This window comes from Oryzias latipes, chromosome 4 (assembly GCF_053564925.1).
Source record: "Oryzias latipes strain Hd-rR chromosome 4, Olatipes_Hd-rR_3.1".
NCBI lineage: Eukaryota > Metazoa > Chordata > Actinopteri > Beloniformes > Adrianichthyidae > Oryzias > Oryzias latipes.
In genome coordinates this window covers 27,700,284-27,723,923 of record NC_136240.1, presented here as the reverse complement: position 1 = coordinate 27,723,923, position 23,640 = coordinate 27,700,284, and the positions used below count along the sequence as shown (strand labels likewise).

Here is a 23,640-nt window from a genome sequence, read left to right as displayed (position 1 = left end):
ATCAAACAACTATATTTGAGCATGATAATGACTGTTGCAACAGGATATCATTAGAGTACCATTATGGTACTGCTTTTATTGTGAAAACAGTCCAGACCATACACCCACCCAACCAGTATTTGGTTTAAAAAAATATATCAATGTTTCAATTTACAATTATGTTTATTAACTAAACTTTGTATGGCTTTGTCTTTTAATCAAAAAATGTACAATGGTGGACAAAGTTGTTGGTACCCCTCAGTTAAAGAAAGAAAGTCCACAATGCTCACTGAAATGACTTGAAATGTTCAAAGTAAGAATAAATTGAAATTTAAATTTTGAGTTGTTGGTTAACAGAATTATTTTTTTTTTAAAAACTAATAAAATAGGGCTGTACAAAAATGATGGTACCCATAACCTAACATTTTGTTGCGCAACCTTTTGAGGCAATCACTACAATTGAACGGTTTCTGAGCCTTCTGCACCTGTCCACAGATATTTTGGCCCTCTCCTAATGAGCAAACTGCTCCAGTTGTCTCAGGTTTGATGGGTGTCTTCTCCAAATGGCATGTTTCATCTCCTTCCACAGATGTTCAATGGGATTCAGATCTGGGCTCATAGAAGGCCACTTCAGAATAGTCCAATGCTTTTCTCTCAGCCATTCTTGGGGGTTTTTGGCCGTGTGTTTTGGATCGTTGTCCTGTTGGAAGACCCATGACCTGCAGCTGAGACCAAGTTTTCTGACACTAGGCAGCACATTTCTATACAGAATGCCTTGATAATCTGGAGATTTATTTTACCTTGAACAACTTCAAGACAACCTGTGCAGATGCAGAAATTCTCTCCTTCACTTTCTGATGTCCATGTTCAGTTTGGTACACACCTTTTCACCAAACAGCAATGTGACTATTTGACTCCCATTAAATAGGCAGACTGACTGATTATGGGTTGGAAAACAGCTGTGATGTCAATTAAAGGACATACCTGAGTTCATCATGACCGCCTGGGCAATTAGGTCTCAGTCTCTTATGGAGGTCCCATCATTTTTGTCCAGCCCTATTTCATTAGTTTGTTTTTTTAAATAATTCTGTTAATCAACAACTCAAAAGTAATGGCTGATTTTGATTATTTGATTTTCTCTCAATTTTAATTTATTGTTACTTTTGAACGTTTCAGGTCATTTCAGTGAACATTGTGGACTTTCTTTTTTTAACTGAGGGGTACCAACAATTTTGTCCACCACTTTATATCCTGTCTTTTTTTTTTTTTAACCCAAACAAAATCTCTGAAAATGATGAGTTAGAGTGCCTTTAATAAACTGGGGAATCTGTTTATTTTTTTATTTTTTTTGCTCATTTATGAAAAATAAACAAATGTATAAAGATGGCTGGCTACTTCCACAACAGTGAGCGGAGAGACTGATGTGCTTCAGTCGATGCCAGAGTTGCAAATTTTAAGTTCTAAGTGTAAATTTAAAGAAAAAAGACACTTAACTTTTTTCCTCACCGACTTCAGGTAAAAAAATCCATTTTACTTTCATTTACTTATTTGTTTATTACTTACACGTCTCAAACACGGAGCAAAGCAACAACAAAAACCTTAAGTGAATATTCTTAGAACCTAAAAGGTTTTCTAGTGTAGCATGCTTGCATGCAATACTACATTCTTTCAAAGAAAATAATGAAGGGTATGCTTTGTGTGTTTAAGATGATTATTCTTACACACAAAAAATGACTGATAAAATGAAGTTAGATTTGAACTGGTGAGAAGGTATGTAGAAGGGATTGGAGATTTATTTTTCTTTTGATGAAAAAGCTCTCAGCATAACCACAAAAAAGTAAAATAACTACTGACGAAGCAGATCTTTTTTGTGATTTGTTAAAATACACTTCAGAAAATGATGCATTTCTAGGGACATTCAGAATGTACCTTCACCAAAAGGTGTCCACATCGTTTCAGCCTCTAGGGGGCAGCACACAGGCGGTTATAGACTATAATTTCAGGAATCAGTTTATTTTAAATTTTCAAAAAGATTGGCAAGGACCACAAGTCATTATTTCTAAAGCCCCATGTGTACAAGTAAATAAACAAAACGTTGATCTACTGTTTAGTTACCCTCTAAGTGTACTACAAATATACTTAGCCTATGCTTTTTAAATATTATATTGTAAATTAAAAATGTTACAGTTTAGTCTGAAAAGTATAAAGTTATTATACTTCCTACACAACAAAGACATGGTTTATAATACTTGCTATACTTAAAAAAAACACTTCTAGGCTAATTATTTTGGATGAGGATAAATGTGAAAGTTTGAAAATAAGTCCAAATGGAAAGCCTTTTTCCAAACTGAAATTTTAAACATGAAACCAGACTGTATTTAGGTTCATTTTGGACGATGTTCTATGGAAAAACCTCTGGGTACCGCCTTTTACTGCGAACAATCAAGCTTCATCAAGGTGTTCCAGAATAATACACAAAACTAGATCGGGGATGTTTTACTGTGTAAAATGATTTTTTTTTTTGTACTCCCGTTCCCCTGCGGACAGGAAATAAACGGCGGACAGGGACTGACAGAACTGCCCGCGCGCCTCCAGGAAAGAGGTTTAACTGGAAGGTGGTCGCCGTTGAAACCTCCGTTACCCATGATTTCAACTCCCGAACCGGTGCTATTTGGGAAAGTTACACGGTAAAGTGATGCCAATTCTTTCACATAACTATATTGATTCAATACTTAAATTTGAGAATAATTAATAACACTTGTTTTAATTTGGGGGTTTTTCTAGCTAGTTTTTATTCTGGGTGACGAGCCCTGACACTAGCGTTAGCTAAATTAGCTTTTTTTTTGAAGGACCAAAGATGGCGCCCCGCTAAGAAATTAAAAAGTTATAATTCATATTATTTAAAACACTATTGACATAATAAAACTGAACAACTTTCTTGTTTTTTCTTCTTTAAGAATATCTGAAATTACTTATCGCAAAAAGCCATAACTAGCTGAAATTGTGATGGGTCTTGTTAAGCATTTGAAACTTTCCTCAAACCATGTTTAATTCGCATTCTAGCCATTGGCGTCATCACAAATGGTGATTCTGGCTTTGCTGCTGTTACCTTCCCGCTGCTGCACTGACTTACCTGATTATGGTGACGCAGTTTACTGAGGTTAGCTGTAGTTAGCTAATTGGTGTGTAAAGGAGGTTCCGCGGCTCTTCGTGTCGGATGTAAACATCACGAGGATAATGAATACCAATGCTGATTTTTCGGAACACAAAACCATCTGTATACTTTCAGCTATTTCCAACGTTTGATTTTTGCTAAATTGTACATCCGTTTTGCTCACTTTTTGAAATAGTTTTTCAAATTCTAAGCAACTTTGACAACTTCTATTGTTTCAAATTACTTTTAAGTTACAACTTCGGAGCAACTTTCAACAAACGAGATTGTATTTTATTGTCTTTGAACAACTGAGCAAATTCGTATGCACTTTAATCAAATCATGTGTCTCTATATTTATTTGTTTATTTATTGTTCAACCAAATCAAAGTATTAACTTTAGCTATATTTATAATTTTGTGGTCATTTTGTTTTTCCATTTTTAGTTAAATGTACTTTTTCTGAAGCATTTTGACATTTTAAATAAAATCATTTTTTTCTATAGCAGAATTAGTCGGGTTTTTTTTTGTTTTGTTTTTTAGCTTTTTGGTTAGTATATGTTGCTCTGTTTACTGTTATCCTCTTTAGTCTTGCAGACCAAAGCATTGACTAGCATCTTTAGTGAGCTTCAATATTCAAGAAATAGACTTAAGTATGAGTTGTGAAACATTGTCAGAAGCAAAAATAGACATTTTTCTCAATGTTAATCTTGCAAAAAAAAAAAGAATCCTAGTTTAGTAGATCATTATCAGTCCTTCTCCGCTCCATTCCGATGCATCTCCTTGCAGATAAATGAATCCAAGTACTTTTTTTTTTGTTCGTTTAAGCTGATTATGTGGCTCAAAACTTTATGGCTGGATAGCTCTGATATTACCCGCTATTTTTGTTGCACCACTAATGTTAGCCTAGGTGTGTGAGGGGTTCTAAGATAGTGGGGGGTAGTGTAAACAAAGGGATGTTGGGAAATCAGGCCAAAATGTGTCAACAGTCCCACCCACAACTCAGAGGTGAAGTTCTGCCGCTCTTCAGCAATCCAAGAAAACGACAGGTGATTTTTTTATTTGGGCTAAAGATGAACTATTCATACTTAAGAGACCACAGATAACGCTTTTACAGTAGATCAAAAGATGATTGGAGTGGGACTTTAGCTTTAGCTTTGTCTTCTTACCTCTTTTTCACATGATCAGTACTTTTTCTTTGATTTCAATTACTTTTGATGTCTTATTTTTATCATCCGGCTGTTTGTAACGCAAGATAATGATTGAAGCAGTGTTGTTTTTGTACTTTCATTTGTCAAGTAAGGTTTGCTTCAGGTTGTCATGTTCATTCCAAAGTTTGGACGTTGTTTGTTTTCGTGGTGGAGATGCAGACACGCTGCCAAAACGGAATCTAGGTTGACCTCGTGAAATGGGTGTCACCCACACGGAGCGAAAGGCGGTGTCTCAGAGATTGAGTCGTCTTACTTCCGGATTGGAAAAAAAAGTTTAGGAAAATATCTAATATTTAATTAAAACAAATAATTATTTTGTGTGCTAAAGGTAATAAATTATCATATATATGGATATTGAGTACTAGAAAAGCCTTAAGAGTAGCATGATACAGGCCCTTTAACAGATATTTGTAAAGCAAAAGCTTTACAAATACTCGTAAAGTGAACTGAAGAAAACCTTTTTTGACTGTGCCTGATCAAATCCTTTTTTTCAATGCTGTTCCTTTGCCATCTTCCTCACACAAGTTCATTTGGGGTGAAGGTTCAGCAAAATGTTCTCCATGCAGTGTTTCTCAGGATGTCTGATGTGAATGTCTGTTCGACTGTGAGTGGAAAAAACCCACCTCCACCCGAAGTTACACATCCCCAGAGGCCTGGTCGTGTAACCAATCAGCTGCTATATCTGGAGAGAGTGGTGATCAAAGCTTTATGGAGGCATCAGTATTCCTGGCCTTTTCGGCAGCCAGTTGATGCAGTGGCGCTGTGCATCCCTGTAAGTGATAAAACTGCATATTTTTCACATTCAATTCTATTTTCATTGATTTTGCAACCTTACTTTTTTGTCCTTGAATGACAGAAACCAATTTGTGCACTTCTTTATAATTCAGAACTAAAAACCTTTGACTGTTTTTCAGGATTATTATAAACTCATCAAACATCCAATGGATCTGGGCACAGTAATGCAGCGGCTGAAAAATAGATATTACTGGGAAGCAAATGAATGCATAAAAGACATCAGCACCATGTTCAACAATTGTTATGTGTACAACCGGGTAGGACCATCTCATATGCCCTTTAGGGTCAATACACTTTGTTTGAATATTATTCCCTGTGCTGCACATCTGAACGTTTGTATTGCAGTCTGCCATTGAGAATTTCTGACCGTTTAATTATTGTATGACTGATAAAAGCAAAGTTTTAGCTGTGAGGATATACTGCCTTATAAATAGGATGCATTCCAACAAATTCCTTTTAAGAATATAAGGATTTTAAATTGTTATATAGCGATTAAGGATAATTGCATTTTAATCTGTTCTTTTGCAGCCTGGAGATGACATTGTTTTTATGGCCCAGACCCTGGAAAAGATTTTCTTGCAAAAAGTCTCCCAAATGCCCAAGGAAGAAGTCATTGCAACTCTCCCCAAAGATGAGCCTGAAAAAGAAGGTTTATTGGTTTTTCAAAGGAGAGTTTTCAAGTATATTTATGTAGTTATTCATTCATTTATTTATTTATTTGTTGTCTCTTTTATTGCAGAGCCTGTAAAACAGAGACCCGTTGTGTCAGAGATTGCTCTTCAGGAGGCTACAGTCCTTTCCAATGGGGTTCATCTTAACACTCCCACTCGCCTCTGTGCACAAACGGATTCAACATTAAATGTAAGCATTAAAGCTTTTTAGGAATGCTTACTGTGGATTCTTTAAGTTTTCTCTGCAAGGTTACAGGGTTTTAGACATAAAAAGGCAGACAAGAAGTAGCCAAATTTGCCAAAATGTTTGTTTTGGATATAGTTGTCTCATAATGCACTGTTGGAACACAGTTAGTTCTATCAATTCACTATTTGATGAAAGTTTCTTCGGTGAGGCTGGGGGCTTTTTCTAGCAGCGTTTGTTAGATGGGTCATTCATTCTTTTGGGAGTTTATTATGTAAAGGCTAAAGAGAAAAATCTACTTATGATTAACCATAAATGTTTTTGGGGGAATTTACAGTAAATGTTCAAACGCCAGCCATAAGATACTTTTCATTGTTTTAACCTGACCTGACTTGTCTGACGATCACTTCTTGCACCACCAAGACAAATCTTTTCTGGGGAAAAAAAAAAACGTAGCAACTCCCCGCTCAACTTTGTTTTTCATATTTTGGAAATTTCCTTCAGATCAAAAAATGTTTAAAGAAGAAAATGGTATCGGGGACCCCTGTGACTGCCACCCTCTCCAGAGGAGATGAATTTGCTGCTGAAGAACATTCAGCTTCTATACCACTGATCTCCAGGACAGGCAGTGGAAGGCCCGTCAAGCCTCCAAAGAAAAACTTGGACATGTTTGAGGACAAAAGAGTCAGACTGACCGAGAAGCTGAGAGACTGCAACAACATTCTTAAAGAGATGCTTTCGAAGAGGCACTGTGCATACGCATGGCCTTTTTATACACCAGTGGACGCAATTGCTTTGGGTTTACAAGACTACCATGACATTATCAAGCAGCCTATGGACCTGAGCACCATCAAGGTAAACCAGCGTTTATCGTGCTCATTAATAATAACCCACAGACTTTTGTTTCTGCAGATGTCTTCCTCACATGTTCTTTCCCTAGAAAAAAATGGACCATCAGGAGTATACAAATGCAACAGAATTTGCAGCTGACGTCCGACTCATGTTCTCCAACTGCTACAGATATAATCCTCCATCACATGGGGTGGTGTACATGGCAAGAAAGCTTCAGGCACGGTTTCTCTTTTTGTTTGATTTGACTTGTTCTGTCGAATGTGTTTTTTTTTTTTTTTACTTGTACTGGTGTTTCTGACAGATCTTGATTAAATCTTTGACCTGTTCATTCAACAAAGTCAAGAATTCCCCCCCCCCCCTTTTTTTTTACACTTGGAAGTCCTTTCCCAACATAACTGGACTTTAATTATATCTAGACCCAAACCTTGGAACTTTAAAGTCCACTAAATTCTGTCATGATAATTTAGCTAATAAAATTCAAGCTGCACCTAAATATTGTTAAAAAGAAACTTTAAAAAGAGCTGTTTTGATGCTAAAGAGCAGCTTCTAAAGACCTTTTTTGTTCTGTGTTTATCATAGAATATTTTTGTTTATGTGTTGTTTTTTTTTGGATGGCATGCCCAAATATATTATACATACAAAATAGTCATAGTTTTATTATTTTGTACTTTGAATATCTAAATATTAAATGCAAATGTGCTACCAACAGGTAACATCTGCTATTTAAAGTGTTGGATCAGATCCTCTCAAATAGATTGCTTATGAAGCTTGAGTCCGGAAGGAGCCAGGAGAAACCAATAAGCCGATAATGATCAATAAATAGTAATTGAGCCGTATCTTTGTTGAAACAGGAAGTGTTTGAGGCCCGCTACATGAAAATGAGCCAAGAACCAGAAGGTTGCCCTGTGTCTCGTCAGCCAGGTGACACTGGGAAAGCCGACAGAGTCGGAAGTCTGTCAACTTCAGCAAGTTCTGAGACTGAAGGTCCTTCAGAGCAGGAGAGCTCATCTAAGGAAGTCAACACGCAGCTGGCTCATCTAGAAGAGCGGGTTAGTACTCACATACAGGCCACATTTAGTTTTTCATAGAACTGTTCAGGGAAATGGAACAACTTTCTATTTTCAGTTGAAAGCTGTCGGCACTCAGCTTGCCAGACTGACCCAGGAGCCCCTGATGAAAACAAAGGAGAAGCAAAAAAAGGAAAAAAGACTGAAAGGAAAAAATGCTGCTCAACTAAAAAGGAAATGTATAAAATCTAAAACCGGTGTAGAAAAATCCACCGCCAGCAAAACCTTGTCTTTGTAAGTTTTCCCTCCATTCCATGCTTTAAATCTTGGAAGGATTTGTGTTTAGTATGAAATAAGATCGTGTTCTCTACATCTAGACTTGGAGGGAAAACCTCTTTTGGAGTCCCTCTAAAAAGTGAGAATGAGATCTCATCCAAACCAGTGACCTACCAGGAGAAGAAGCAGCTGAAGTCTGACATCAACATGCTGCCTGGTGATAAACTGGGCGAGTTGTTGAACATCATCAAAAGCAGAGAGTCCTATTTGCAGGAGTCCAATCTAGAAGATGTTGTGATTGACTTTGACATGGTGAAGCCCTCCACACTCACAGTCCTGCAGAGGTTTGTTGCAGAGTGTCTGAAGAAGCGAGGCAAGAGTGGAAACAGCAAGGACAGATTTGTCTCATTAAGTGAGCTCTACTTCTGTTTCTGTTTTCTGAAATTATTTGATTTTTTTTTTCTCATTTTTGAAACAAAAAAAACATGTCGACACACAACCTGCTTGGATCCCACTTTAGGTAAACAACGTAAGCCCAAAGGAGTACAAATACAGAACCATGTCAGTAAGTCAGTATCTGCCAGCAGTGAACCTCTATCCATCAGCAGAAAATCAGGTAAGATGGCTTGAATTTTGGGTTGTTATGGTAACACCTTTTTGACAGTTTGTTTTGTCTTTGTTTGCAGCCAACGTTGTGGCGTGTTCTGACTCTGACGACCTTCCATGGCTCACTGACAGCAGCCGGTCTTCATCCAGTTCCAGTCTCGGCTGCAGCACGTGCAGTAGCAGCACAAGTTCAAGTTCTTCTGACAGCAGTTACTCTGATTCAGGTCAGCTCCTGGTTCTTCCTTTTTTCCTCCTGACTGCTGCTGTTTTTCTGCTACATTGCAATTTCTTTATTTGAATGGACGCATAATAAGGCAAGGCAAGGCAAGTTTATTTGTATAGCACAATTCGTACACAAAGTAATTCAAGGTGCTTCACAAAACAGAAAAATGCATTAAAATCACAATACATCATTGAAATCAACGTAAAATTTACTTTAAAAGAAAAGAAAAAATTTGAAAAATGATTTAAAAATAAAGGAAGGAAAGGAAAGAAAAGTGCAGATAGGACCTTTCAGTCATATACACGGCTGAACAGAAATGTTTTAAGTCTAGATTTGAACATGAACACAGAAGAGGCCTGTCTTACGACTTCAGGGAGGCTGTTCCAGATTTTAGCTGCAGAATATTGAAACGCTGATTCCCCTTGTTTAGTTCTGACTCTGGGAATCAACAGGAGGCCGGCCCCTGAGGTCCTCAGAGTACGAGATGGTTCATATGGCACTAACATGTCAGAGATGTACTTTGGTGCTCGGCCATGGAGAGACTTGTACACAAGCAGAGCTGCTTTGAAGTCTATTCTTTGAGGTACAGGGAGCCAGTGCAAAGACCTGAGCACAGGACTAATGTGATCATACTTCCTGGTTCTGGTCAGGACTCGAGCAGCAGCATTCTGGATGTACTGAAGCTGTTTTACAGCTCGTTTGGAGAGGCCGGTGAGCAGGCCGTTACAGTAGTCTAACCTACTGGAGACAAATGCATGAATAAGTATCTCCAGGTCTGGTTTTGACACTATGTTTTTGATTTTGACAATGTTTTTCAGATGGTAAAATGCCGCTGATGTTACTGACTTGATATGGCTGTTAAAGTTCAGGTCAGAGTCCATGATTACCCCTAGGTTTCTGACTTGATTTGAGGGTTTAAGAGACAGAGAATGAAGGTAGCTACTGACTCTTTCTCTTTGTTTCTGTGGGCCAAAAATAATAACTTCAGTCTTGTTTGAGTTTAGCTGTAGAAAGTTGTTCTGCATCCACGCACTGATCTGTTGGAGGCAGTGGCTGAGTGAATCCACCGGCCCATATTCACCTGTTGTCAGTGACACATAGATCTGAGTATCATCTGCATAGTTGTGATAAGATATGTTATTACTGCGTATTAACTGCCCTAGTGGCAGCATGTAGAGGTTGAACAGAGGGGGTCCCAGGATCGATCCCTGGGGCACACCGCAAGTCAAGGCCATGTAGTCTGAGACACAACTCCCAATTTCAACAAAATATTTCCTGTCTTCTAGATAAGACTTGAGCCAACTTAGGGCAGATCCAGAGATGCCAACCCAGTCTTGGAGTCTGTGCAAAAGGATCCCATGATCAACAGTATCAAAGGCAGCACTCAGGTCTAGCAGGATTAAGACAGAGACTTTGCCATCATCAGTGTTCAGGCGGATGTCGTTGGTTACCTTGATAAGAGCAGTTTCTGTGCTATGATGGGGTCTAAAACCTGACTGGAAAACATCAAATGAATTGTTTAATAAGAGAAAATCAGTGAGCTGTTGGTAGACAACTTTTTCAAGGACTTTTCCTAAAAATGGCAGATTAGAGATAGGTCTGTAATTATTCAGTACAGTGGGATCAAGACCGCTCTTCTTCAAGAGAGGTTTAATGACTGCAGTTTTTAAGGCCTCTGGAAATATTCCAGATTGAAGAGACATGTTAACTATTTGAGTAATTGATGGCAACACACTGTTCAGGACAGACTTTAGAAATCTAGTGGGTAACACATCAAGGCAGCATGTAGACAAGCTCAGACGGGTGATGGTCTTTTGGACAGTTTGGTCAGTGACAGGTACAAAGTGAGTCAGCTTAGAGTGAGTAGGTGGCCGTTCGATAGTTATATGTGTTGTGGAGTTGATGGCTTTTTTAATGCCCTGAACCTTGTCATTAAAAAATACAGCAAACTCATTACATTTAGGTGTGCAAACTAGTTCTATTGGTAGCTGGGTTGGAGGGTTAGTTAATCTGTTAACTGTTGTGAACAGGACACGAGAGTTGCTGCTGCAACTTCATAATGAACCTGGAGTTTTGACTTACGCCACTGTCGTTTAGCTCTGCGGCACTGTTGTTTCTGTGCCCTGACTAGATCATCGTTCCTCCAGGGAGCTTTCTGTCTATGTTTTCTCAATTTAACCTTCATAGGGGCAATGGCATCCAGAACATTCAAGATGCTAGAAGTAACAGCATTCAGCATTTCATCAACATTGGCACCAGAGACGTTTTCAGGGTTTATCATTTCTACAAACTGTGCCCTAGTGCTCTCATTTATTTGTCTCCCCTGGACAACTGCAAGGCCAGGCGGTGGTTTGGGAGCAACAGACAGGTCAAAGAATACACAGAAATGATCAGAGAGGGCGACATCAACCACACTGACATTGTAAATAATAACCCCCCTTGTGATGAGCAGGTCCAGAGTGTGCCCTCTGCTGTGGGTGGGGCAACTCACATGCTGAATTAGATCAAAGGTTTCAAGGACACCATTGAGCTCTTTTGCATTTTTGTCATTGACATTGTCAACATGAACATTAAAATCACCTGTAATGACTAGACCATCAAAGTCTGTGCACACAACTGAGAGCATTTCAGTGAAATCATCAATGAAACTTTGGCTGTGCTGAGGAGGTTTGTACATAACTATGCAGAGTAAGGGAGGAGTTTGTTTTAACTCAATCTTAAAGGACACATACTCAAATGATGAAAACACACCAAATGATAGTCTGTGGGTTGCTATATTATCTCTAAACAGTGCAGAAACGCCTCCACCCTTTTTATTTTCTCGTATTTCCGATTCATGTTTGTAGTTTGGGGGAGTTGATTCAACTAGAACTATGTTTCCTGTGTTTTTGTCAAGCCATGTTTCAGTTAAAAACATAAAATCAAGATTAAAAGAAGAGATAAGATTATTGATTAAAAATGATTTGTTGCATAAAGATCTGACATTGAGTGCAGCAAGTTTAAGATTAGTTTCCTTGGGACTGGTCAAAACCTTCTTGCAAGGGATATCAACTAGATTTCTGTGATTGGACAGTCTAACTGCCCTTTTTTGCATTCTACGTGGTGCAACTACAGGTATAGCACCAGAAGGAAGCTGTTCATCACAGGGCCCCAGTTTGACATAACCTTTCCTAGGACACTGGGGGCCCGTTTCATCCTAGCTCTGGGGGATAGCACGTCTAGAGGCGCGCAGGGGAGGTCGAGTTGAGGGTAGTTTGGGTGATGGACCAGGAGGAGCGGGAGCTGGACGGGATTTGGGTGAACGACGGAGGGGGCGTGTTGGAGGGGGTTTGGATGAAGGCCGTGTTGGAGGGACTTTGGGTGAAGGATGTGGAGGGGGCGCTGGAGGGGTAGGAGAGCTCCTGTGTGGTGTGAGGCTCACAGGTGTTAGGGGAGCCATCTTAATTCCTGACTTAATCAGGCTATCAAAATGGCTAGGTAGGGCCATGGGTGAAAGTGGGGGGGATGAAAAGGAAAGTGAGTCTTCACTGGGAGTAGATGTAGCAGGGGGCGCCCAGAGCTGGTCAGATGGTGGTATTTCTGGGGCCAAATCTGGTGGTTGTTGTTGTGGTTCTGCGATTGGGTCCTTAGCTGGCGGTGGTTGTTGTGATGCTGGTGCAGCTGAGTCCTTAGATGGAGGTGGTTGTGGTGCTGGTGCTGCCGGATCCAAGTCTTTGACCGGTGGTGGTAGTGGAGGTAGTTGTTGTTGCCGTTGTGCTGTGGTTCCTGGGACACTGGCTCGGTCCTTCCTTACTGCCTTTTCAGGGCCTTGGCCTCTATGCCCCAGAGCGTGGAGGAGGTTCTTCACTAACTCTCTTGCTCCACCTCTGTTCAGGTGTGGGCCTCTTCCCATGAATAGGTCCTTTAATAAAAATGTTGTTTTCGAGCACTAATAAAATGTTGCACCCTCTATGTGGCTCATTCAGGTGTTGTATTTGTTTACATTCATGTGAGCTCTCTAATGTAATAAATCTGAGGTGGATGTGTTTGGATGCAATTCAGACACGTTCCTTTTGCTTTTTAAGTTAAGTCTCAGGTCTTAAGATTCATATTTACAATAAGAATTTTATTGTCCCAAATTAATACTTCACTACTTTTAAACAACTACATGAATATGAGTAAAAAAATATATAAGCAAATGAACAAAATTCAAAAGACACAGACCTTGGTCAACAATCTCAAGTCTCTTTACGTGCTACTCAAGTCCAAATCCCCATCACTAATACGATTAGATCTATAAACAACACTAGTTTTTTTAAATCAACATAGAGCTCTTCGTTATTATAGAAATATGATCTATAGTTTATTTTCTGATTGTTAAAGCATCTTTAATATTTGTCAGAAATTGTTCAGTTTTTTAAAGGTGCATTTTTTTTAAATGAATAACTTTTTGACATGTTGATCCTTGCTTTCTTCCTACTCTTTGCTCTTTTTTTCCCTCTATTTTGATGCTCTAATTGGATTCACAATGAAATCTCTTTGTATTTTCAGGCCCAAAACCAAAGAAGCAAAGTTTCAAAGGGTCCCACAAAAAAGTGACTCCGAGGGTAAATATAAATACATTTTCCATTTGGTGTAAGTGTTTCAGAAACTTCCTGTTTGGGGAAATCTTTAAAAAAGTTGTACCTTCTGATAATATAGGCCATCTGTGAAACCAGTAGTTTGAAAACCCAGACCAAGGACTCAATGAAAGCTTCAGAAGGAACATCTCAGGCTCTTTCTTCCAATCAGACCACTGGAGCAGAAGAGTGCAGCCCATTATGCCCCAATGTAGACAAGTATGACCACCTGATTCTGTCTCCTGCAGGTAATCCCAACTTTCCATTCGTGCAAAACTGAATCTACTTTGTATTTTCGTCAGTCACTTTGAGCTTTTATTGTGTTTTTATTGTGTTTATTTCAACCTAAATTATTGAGCCAAATTTCCTGATAAGTTTTATACGTAGACCCAAAACTTGTTTTTTTGTGTGTTCTTTAGAAGTCCCGTGTTTTAAGAGCTAAAGGTTATTTTTTGTTGTGGTGCAAGGGCAGGTGATGTCATTTCAAATGACCTTTGTAGTTTTAATTGTTGGTCTTTGTTGAGGGAATTGGGTCACTAGCTTTCTACTTTATAGAGTAAATTAACTTAAGCCAAGAAGACAGACAAAGTAATCATTACGGTATCATATTGTAGCCTTTCGTCTACAAGGCTTTATTTTATCACTTTCTATTATTATGTTTTACTTCTATAGGCATTTGTAATAAAAGTAGCTTTAAAAGTAAAACTGCAGTGATTGACAATTCTGAGACACAACCATTGTAAAGTAATGGGATTACATTTTAAATGACAAAAGCAAGTAATCTGCAGAATGTCCAGTTTAGAAGTAGCTTTCACATCATTGGTGTTTAAATATCAATAGAGAAGAAATTGTTTAAGGAGATGGATTGCATGTGTTTAGCTCATTAGGAGACTACAGTTTGATGTAGAGCTGTGGCATTGTGGGAGTTTAGGTCTGCAATGGATTCTGCTGCTTCTTTGATGTAAAGTAGAAAACAGTTGAGGTCAGACTTCAGGGTTTCATAAAGCTTTGTTCTTTAGTTTCACATTCTTATTTATTGAAAAAATGTCAGAATGTTCTTGTACGTTTAAAACGTGAGTAAATTGCACCAAAGACGATCCATGCAGGGAAAATCCTTATCTTGGTGAAATCCACGTTTGTTTATTTGTCATCAGATAAACATATTTTCTAAAAAATAAAAAGTTATCAAATAATCTGCTTACAGGAATATTAGAATAATCTAAAAAAAATGCATCAGATTTTTGTTTTGACTGAAAGTTTTTATTTTTCAACATTCAGTAATTTTTTGTAAGACTGTCTTGTTGCATCTTTGAATTATATTTTTTATGAGCTTCTGTTTATAATACTTATGAGATTCCTTCTATATTCAACAGATTTTTCAGCCCTTTTGTCTCCCATGGCTCCATCTCCTGAAATTATTCCGGAGTGGACTTCTGCCAGATTTGAGGTAATTCTGTGCCAAGTCACGTGCAGCAAACGTACTAGAAAAACATTTGCGTAAAGTTTGACTGGATCTCTGCACGGCAAGCAGACGTGTGCTCAATTGCAGTTGTCACCTGTGTGGGGGGAAAAAACTCTCAATTGCAGCACTTGGCTTCGTCACACGATCATTGCCTGAACGAGCAGACACAGGATTGCTGTCAGACAAATTCTCTGCGTACTTTCTGTAGGGCTGGTACAGCTTGCGCTCTGAAATGCTTTGCCGATCTTTCTGTTTTAGATTGTACAAAGGTGGATTACTGCAATACCTCGAGATGTGGCTCAACTTTACCGCCAGCCACATTGTTTCCCAGGAGCTTGGCTATCCCTTTTATGGGTATCGCAAGACAAACTATCATGGAAAAAATTCCACATATTAATTTGGACTTCAGGTGCAGGCGATGCACAGGACGGAGAGTGTACTCCATGCCAAATCCCACACAGTACAGAGCTAGAACCCCAAGACAAGTGCTCAGAGAAATCTAATGTCCTTGCCAGAATCCCTGTTTGTGACGGCGCGCTCATCCGTGCACTCACCGCTCCTGCGTCAGCCAGAAATGGTCCTACAGTCAATCGAGCAGGCGCTTCCCAAAGTCACAAAAACATTTTTACAGATTTTGGAACATGGTGCACACAAAAGGTACTCTGGATTATTAGGCGCACAGCTTTTTTCTTTTTTTAAGTTTAGGATAAAAAAAAATAGTGTGGAAAAAATGGTATGTGTGAGTTGAGCCCTGTCTATAGCCTGGGTCACTTGCATCACTTAGGAGAAGTGCACGGGGTGTCTTGCAGTTTCTTTGAACCTCGTATCATGATAATAAAAACATACAATTGCGTTGAGTGCTGTAAATGTATCATGAAGTATTTATTCTGAAGCCAAATGTAAGTTCCGCACACTTGTTATGAACTGGTGTTGCTCGTACTTGTGCCCTTACGCCGCGCTCTAGTCATTAATGAGGTCAAAGTACTGGCCCTTCACTGACTGTGTGTGAATGCCGCACACACAGGGTGTTTGAGTGATTGGTACCTGCCTTTAGGATGCCCACACAAACCCCATCTAAGCACCTCGTCTCCTAATTTCCAACAGTCAGGCTGCACTCACGGAGCTTGCACTTATTACGGTACATGAACTGCATACAGTGCCTTGCAAAAGTATTCAGCCCCCTTGAACTTTTTCAACCTTTTGCCACATTTCAGGCTGCAAACAAAGATATAAAACTTAATTTTTTTGTGAAGAATCAACAACAAGTGGGACACAATCATGAAATGGAACGAAATTTATTAGACATTTCAAACTTGTTTAACAAATATAAAACTGAAATATTGGGCATGCAAAATTATTCAGCCCCTTTACTTTCAGTGCAGCAAACTCTCTCCAGATGTTCAGTGAGGATTTCTGAATGATCCAATGTTGACCTAAATGACTAATGATGATAAATAGAATCAACCTGTATGTAATCAAGTCTCCGTATAAACACACCTGCTCTGTGATCGTCTCAGAGGTTTAAAGCGCAGAGAGCATCATGAAGAACAAGGAACACACCAGGCAGGTCCGAGATACTGTTGTGGAGAAGTTTAAAGTCGGATTTGGATACTGCCGAACATGGTGGTGGCAGCATCATGGCTTGGGCCTGCTTTTCTTCCAGCAGGGACAGGATGGATGGTTAGAATAGATGGGAAGATGGATGGAGCCAAATACAGGATCGTTCTGGCAGAAAACCTGAGACTGGGACGGAGATTTGTCTTCCAACAAGACAATGATCCAAAACATAAAGAAAGACTCTACAATGGAATGGTTCACAAATAAACATATCCAGGTGTTAGAGTGGCCAAGTCAAAGTCCAGACCTGGATCCAAATGGCAAAAGGTTGAAAAGTTCAAGGGGGCGGAATACTTCAGCAAGGCACTGTATGTGCTTGCGCAGTGCAAAGTATTTGGGTGAGGGGGAAAAAACAGACAAGTTTGTACACCAAGCCTGCGCATCACCCACTTCATTCTTACTCACCCCTGCGCGTCGTGTTCAGACCTAACGTCTGCAGCATTCCCGTAGAAAAAAAGTGAATGAACAATTTCACCCTACTGGCTCACCAGGCAACCTTGGTATTTTGTGCGTGTCGCCTGCATGCCCCATACAGGTTTGCCTACCTTTTGTGCCCGCAGACAGCCCCTTTCCTCCCATAAAGGCAAGTTGGTGGTGATGAAGGATATTCTGGGTTGAAACTAAATGTTATTTTTCAACAGGTTTCAGTGCTGTCCCCCCTCAGAGACACACCGTTACACTCCAAAGATGAAACGGGTTGCAGTACGTCAACTCCTACTTTTTAAAAATCTCAATCTTAATCTTAACCTTTACTTTAAAAGAAGTCTGTTTTTAGATTTCAGATACACTGAGGATTTTCTTGACACTCCTTTGATGAGTGGCCCTCAGACTGATGGAGGACATGACTCTGGTGAAGAGGAACTGCCTCAAATCCCTAAAAAGGTTGTTCAACTAAATGTCTTATTCCAGAAAGTGTTACACAAGTTTAAAGTTTTATGTTGGCCAAAGGAGTCTAATTGTAAATTTAGAGTTGCACACACAGGAAATCAGTATCAATTCAGATTTCTATTCCTATTTATTTTTATTTCTGTTGGGGTCAAGGTTACGGTGTGTGTTTAATACATTTTATTCATTTATTCATTTTAAAAACCAATGTCTTTGTTTTGGTTTTTAAAAATAAAGGATATTTTATTTTGTAAAGCGCTTTGTGTTACTAAAGTATGCAAAGTGCTTTATAAACAAAGTTTATTATTATTATTTGTCTTTCCAAAGGATATTTGTCTAAAAAATGCTGAGTCGTGGGCGAAGCTAGTGAAAATCTCAGTTGCTCCAACTGCGATCAAGTCTTCCAAAGAAACCTTCCAGCTCTTCCGTAAGGCGGCGATGGAAAAGGAGGAGCGCAAGAAACAACTGAAGAGGAAACTGATGGACGAAAATGACAAGACGGAGACTTCTGAACAAAACAGGTGGTTATACTGAAAATACTGTTAAACTGTTGCTGATTAATCAAGATGTTTTGAACAAACTGAAACCATTAGTGTGGAAATGAATGAAGAAACATTGTTCTTTTTTAACCGTGATTCCATCAGATGTGATGGAATCATTCATTAAAATGAAAACACGCTTCTTTCCAACCACTAAATAAGCTCATTTAATGCATCAAAGTGTAAAATGTCTCTCATTTCATGTTGTGAGTTAAATATTGGTTGATTCTTAATTTTTAATCAAATACATCTGAAAAAGTGTGCCAAAAATGTGACAAATCAAGATGCATATGAAGACTTTATGTACTCTTTTCCATGTCAATCAAAAATATGTAGTTTTTATTGAGCAGTTTAAACTGCAGTTTACATTCTTTACAAAAACAAAGTAATTTCAGTGAAGAACCTTACTGAGTTGATTCTCTTTTTCCTTAAATAATTGTCAATGTGGTCCCATTCATGTGCACACACACACACACACATACACAATTATTTGTTACAGACCAGTTCTAGGAGCCATGGAAGTGATGGAAAATGCCATCATTTCAAAAACATGGGTGTGAACTATGCTCCAGTAACTCGGCTCTTCTGATCGCAGCTTTTTGGGGCCGTGTGCTGAAGAACCAGCTGACAGGCCCGATGTGCTGCAGAAGAGCTGCTCAGGAGCTCGTCCAGAAGCTTTGAAGCAGCTCGAGCAGCAGAAGTTTCCCGTGGAAATGCAGCCTTTAACCCCGAGGTCCTCTGCAGAAAATGCAAGAGAAGTGGCCCGAAAAAAAGAGCAAGAACGTCGCAGGCAGGAGGCTGTAAGTTCTGCAGACGTTCAAACTGAAACATTCCCTTTTTGTTTGATGACCCGCATTGTAAGTATGCTTCTCTGGTTTCTCCTTCCACAGATGTCTGGTTTTGACATGACTATGCAGTGGGACATCATGACCTCATTTGAGCTGAGTCTGGATTAACACTCATCTTGAAAAAAACTTTTTTTTTTCAACTTTCGATTTGAACTGCCATTTGAGCCGCTGGAAAAAGTCAGTTTAAGTGCTTTCAGTTCATGCACTAGACTTTGTTCAATGTTCTGTTCTGTTTGTTAGAATTGTCACAGTATAGATTCGTTATTTGTGTGTTTTTGTCTTTATGTAAAAAAATAATAATCTGTTTTTCACTGTATCACATGCACAACCATCAGTAAATGGAGCTGCAAAAAGTGAAATAAATGTTTTTCTGTGTGTCCCAGAAAAACTATTGATGATCTGAACTCTTTTACAGGATGAAAGCAGGTTTATGAATGGATCTTCTGTTCTCATAATCTTCCTCACCGGCGGAAACAGTTCTGATGAAGATGGGCTTCCATGAATGCACACAACAATTATGAAACCGAAAAACAACTATCTGCACTTACAAAAAAGTCTGAGCATTTAAATCTGGGCATTAATTGAATCAAACAGTTTCTCAAAATTAAAATCTGATATTAGACATCTACAGAAACTTTTGTCAGAAGCAAATTTAAAAAAAGAAAAGGGCTAAACCGAAAGAAGATAAAATGACACAACATTTACATACATGGTGGTAAAAAAGTGACCATGACAGTGTGAGAATATTGGGAAAATGAATTGTATTAAAGGGCCTGCATCAGAGGTGCTCTTTACGTCTATCAATCAACATGTGGGTAGACTGCGGGCCATCAAAAATAAACAAAAACATTAAAATATATATTTTTAAATCTGTCAGTGAACCATCAACTTCACCGATGAGTATGTGACTCTTATTGACATGCAGATCGGTCACTCGCACATCCTCTGAGGTATAGATGCCTTTAAACACAGCGCAAATTCTCTCTACGATCAAAACGCCGGTACCGGCCCCGCTGCACGCCAAGTACCCAGCAGAAGACCACTCCGACCTGCAGGAGTGATTAAGCCTTTCAGAGTTACTATATACATATATAAGATAATATTTCACCTTTGGCACATTAACAAACAAGTTTTTAAAATGAAATACGAGTTCTTTTTCCGCGAGCTCATTTTAGAGAAAATTACGGTAAGTCAAACTGATTCTTGTGAGAACATTTTGTTTAAACTAATTGCTTCTGATCATGACTTCAGTGGAAACTTTGAAAATAGCAAAACAGGGATTCTGACACATCCAGTCAGTGGGAGGAGCGTGAACTAAGCTGAGTGTCTTTAGAAGAAAACTAAATTGGAATAATTGCCCAGTTTCCCACGTTGCTCACTAGGGGGCAGTATTCTTAGAGCAAGATGGGATAGAAATCAAGAAGAAAAAAACAGCTAGTCCCACTAAACCTCTGAATATCACAGGAAAAACATGAAATAGACCAAATCTGCAAAGCCCTTGACTTTTTTTTTTTGGAATTATAGATGCATTATGGCTCCACCGCCAATCAGGACGCAAAATACAATGCATTGCTAAAACAAAGAAAAAGCAAAGTTGCACCAAAAGGCTGGTGCTCTGGCTGTCTTCAGTTTATGTAGGAAGTAAATACATTTTTTGACCACAGAACCTGACTTGGGGGAGTAGAAGAGGTCTGTGGGACGTGAACATCCAGAAATGAGGTGCAGCTCTTCTTTTTCCATCTGTATGCATCCATCTCCTCAGAGATGCATACAGACAGGAAGTGTATTCCAGAACAATCTCCAAGATCTTCTTCATGTTCAGGAACAGGTATTCGTACCAGAGGACCAGAAATCCCTCTTCACTCATGTGATTGCTGATTTAAATGGGCTTCATCATGAGTATTTTTCAGTATTTAACTCTACCAAGAAATGAATCGATGTTGCTGTGTTTTATTCTTTGTCTTATAGTTGAATCTGTCTATTCGTTTATTTTCTGCACATCATTGTTACAGTTTAGTGCTTTGGACAGCATTCCCTGTAGTATTTTAAAAGGCCATAAGCATAACGGTGATCATTTCATCCAGTGGGTGGCAGGATAAATGTTCAAACCTGTTGACAGTTTGCTTCTTAATAATTCATATGATGAGAAATAGCGAAGTAGGAGCTTCTGTAAGCTCCACCTGATGATCGAGTAAACAATTGAATTAAAAATGAAGAGAAACTAATTCAAAAGACTGAAAACAGGCTGCACATCTCTTCATTTTCAGTTCAGTGGGGACAAATTAACATGCAAGTCAATAGGAAAGGCTTCTTTTTGTCAATCCAGCCTCCAGTGGTAATTTTAGGAACAGCAACATTTTCTACTTCCGGTTTAGCTCATTGACTGTGAACTCGACTGAGTGAGTATGACGTCACCCATAGACAATGACTTCCCTCCAGCTCCAACGAAATGAAGACATTTCGTCTTTTTTTCCACAATACAGGAAGCCAGACATCATCAGTATGCAGTGAGTGTTCTGAGTCATTAGTCAATGTTTCTATGGCAACCAGTCTCACCAATCTGGAGTCAGCTTGATGGAAGTCCACATCCTTACACTTGAAAGCGAGCTCAGGACAATCTGTCAAATGTTTCAAAGGTAGAAGTCTGGGATTTTAGCTTCTTGGAATCAGGGGGTACTTCCTGTTGGGAATGTGAGGGTCATTTAGTCCAGTTCTCATAAACAGTCAATGGTTTGGTGTCAAATTTGTTTTGGGGGATGGGCTCATCTAAACTAAAAAATCGTTTAAACTCCTCTCCGATCATCTTTTGATCTATTTTAAAAGTGTTCCCAGAGGTCTTTCAATTTTATTATGGTGTTTTTAACCCAAATAAAAAAAACCTGTGTCATTTTCTAGGATGTAGTTTCTCCAGAGCGGCAATGGTTCATTAGAAATTCACCTCTGAGTTGGTGGGTGCTATTGGCGTGGAGTAAGCCTTCCGCCTTTCCCCATCATCCCTTTGTTTAAACTCTTTCACCCTAGCTTACTGCCCAAACCAATAACTAGCAGTGCAAAAAATGGCGAGCAATATTGGAGCTTTGCAGCCGTACAGTTTAGATCCAGATTCCAGCTCTGACGAGGAACACAAAGACGTACATGAATCTATTTGTCTGCAAGTGGATTATCAGAATGGAGCAGAGCGTGGAGCTCTTTTTATACATAACAAAACTCAACCAGTATTTTTTTTTATTCACGATTTGAATGAAGAAATAATCAGAAATGCAATTTTAGACTTAATTTTCTTTGAAAATGTCCTCCATCATTAGAAAAGGCCACAAGAACATGTTGGTAACGCCAAAAACACCGTTTTCATCGGAGTGGATTTTTAAACTTAAAGTTCCAGTACCTTTTTTTTAGAATTCATTTAAATTCTCTAAAGTATTTGTATTCGTGTTGCCATCACATTTGGGGATGACGTCACCGAGGCTGTTGTCATGTCCATTTTTATTTACCTTGAGCAGGTAACCTGGGGGGTATTCCAGAAAGCAGGTTATGCTAGCTCCCACGATAAGTTTGAGGCTAAGGAAGTTGATAACCTCAGCTTTTGGTTCCAGAAATGGAGGCATGTTTCAGGGTAGGTCAAGTTACCATGGCAACTCATGCTCTGAACATAACCTGGTCTGGAGCAGGTTTAGTTGAAGCTTAGTTTGTTTACAGAGAGGGGAAGCAGCATGGCGTGTCCATTTAAAGATGACTTAGTGGATGAAAAAGCTCAGATAATACTTTTTCCACCATGAGAGGGTGATAAGACCACATATGGATGTTGGAAAGATAAACTGTTTTACTTTGATCTAACTTAATTATTTGCTTCAGTTAAGATAAATCATTTTTTTTGTTAGGTCACCTTAAAAATAACACGTAGTTTTCAGACAATTATTTTCCTTTCGTTCAAATTAATTCAATTAAGTAGGTGTAACTTTGGTGCTGCCGTTAGATCGACACCGCAAGGGATTCTGGGATATCATTCCCTTTGCCTGTCTGGACGGATTTGGGTTTAAGTGTGGGTTTTTTACAAAATGTGTTTGGTTGTATAGCTGTTTTACTGTGTTTCACCGTGTTTTGCCGAGCTATTTTGTCCTACTATGCTTACGTCTCTGCACCATGAGTGAGAGTAAAGGAGAGTATGATGAGTTTATATAGCACCCCTACCATCCAGGCATGTTATGGCAGTGACGGAAAATTCTTTAATGAATTTTTGCACTCCGTGCATTTTTTTCCGTTCTTTTTATCGTTATAAAAATGAGCATATCTGCCGGCTCAAACTTAGACATATGAAAGTTCAAGAAATATAAGTAATTAAGATGGAAAAAAGATTAATGGAGTAATGTGACATTTAGTTAGATAAATACGTAAATTTGAGTTGTATAAACAATTATTGAGTTTGAATTAATTTAACTAAATTATTTAAATTATTTTCAGCCATGTTACTTTTTTGATGGACTTGTAATTTTTTTCCGCTGTCATTAAAATCTCAGACTCCGTCTCACTTAAGTACAGCTCTTTCTTTTTTTTTCACCACGCCTTCCCATGGTGATTCCAGAAATCGGCGATCTATTGAGAATGTCTTTATGTACCGTGCGTTAACCCAGGGTTACCAAGTCGAGTGTAATTACGCCAACTCATATCCGGTCTTTTGGAACCGACATACCCAGAGTAAGCAAGTTCAGGCGGATTTCAGCCAGAGTTCAGGCTTAAAGT

At 38.9% G+C, this 23,640-nt stretch overlaps 1 protein-coding gene across 1 annotated transcript; it reads left to right on the top strand.

Moving 5' to 3' along the window:
- The first annotated feature begins 1,928 nt into the window (after positions 1 to 1,928).
- LOC101155101 (bromodomain testis-specific protein) lies at positions 1,929 to 19,291 on the top strand. Its single transcript, XM_004068256.5, has 21 exons — positions 1,929 to 2,058; positions 2,527 to 2,666; positions 4,907 to 5,112; positions 5,255 to 5,392; positions 5,664 to 5,784; positions 5,875 to 5,996; positions 6,495 to 6,845; positions 6,931 to 7,059; positions 7,694 to 7,891; positions 7,968 to 8,143; positions 8,227 to 8,537; positions 8,646 to 8,741; positions 8,812 to 8,955; positions 13,485 to 13,540; positions 13,635 to 13,800; positions 14,926 to 14,999; positions 17,273 to 17,333; positions 17,407 to 17,513; positions 17,844 to 18,037; positions 18,651 to 18,855; positions 18,946 to 19,291. Exons 3-21 carry the CDS (start codon positions 4,918 to 4,920, stop codon positions 19,009 to 19,011), a joined length of 2,910 nt encoding a protein of 969 aa, XP_004068304.1. The 5' UTR covers positions 1,929 to 2,058; positions 2,527 to 2,666; positions 4,907 to 4,917; the 3' UTR covers positions 19,012 to 19,291.
- Positions 19,292 to 23,640: the final 4,349 nt, after the last annotated feature.

Excerpts from the sequence above, each read along its gene's own strand:
- LOC101155101 (XM_004068256.5), top strand. The coding sequence starts at position 4,918 with ATGTCTGATGTGAATGTCTGTTCGACTGTGAGTGGAAAAAACCCACCT. Across the intron at positions 5,785-5,874 it reads AGATGAGCCTGAAAAAGAAG|AGCCTGTAAAACAGAGACCC; the intron begins GTTTATTGGTTT and ends CTTTTATTGCAG. Across the intron at positions 17,514-17,843 it reads TGCCTCAAATCCCTAAAAAG|GATATTTGTCTAAAAAATGC; the intron begins GTTGTTCAACTA and ends GTCTTTCCAAAG.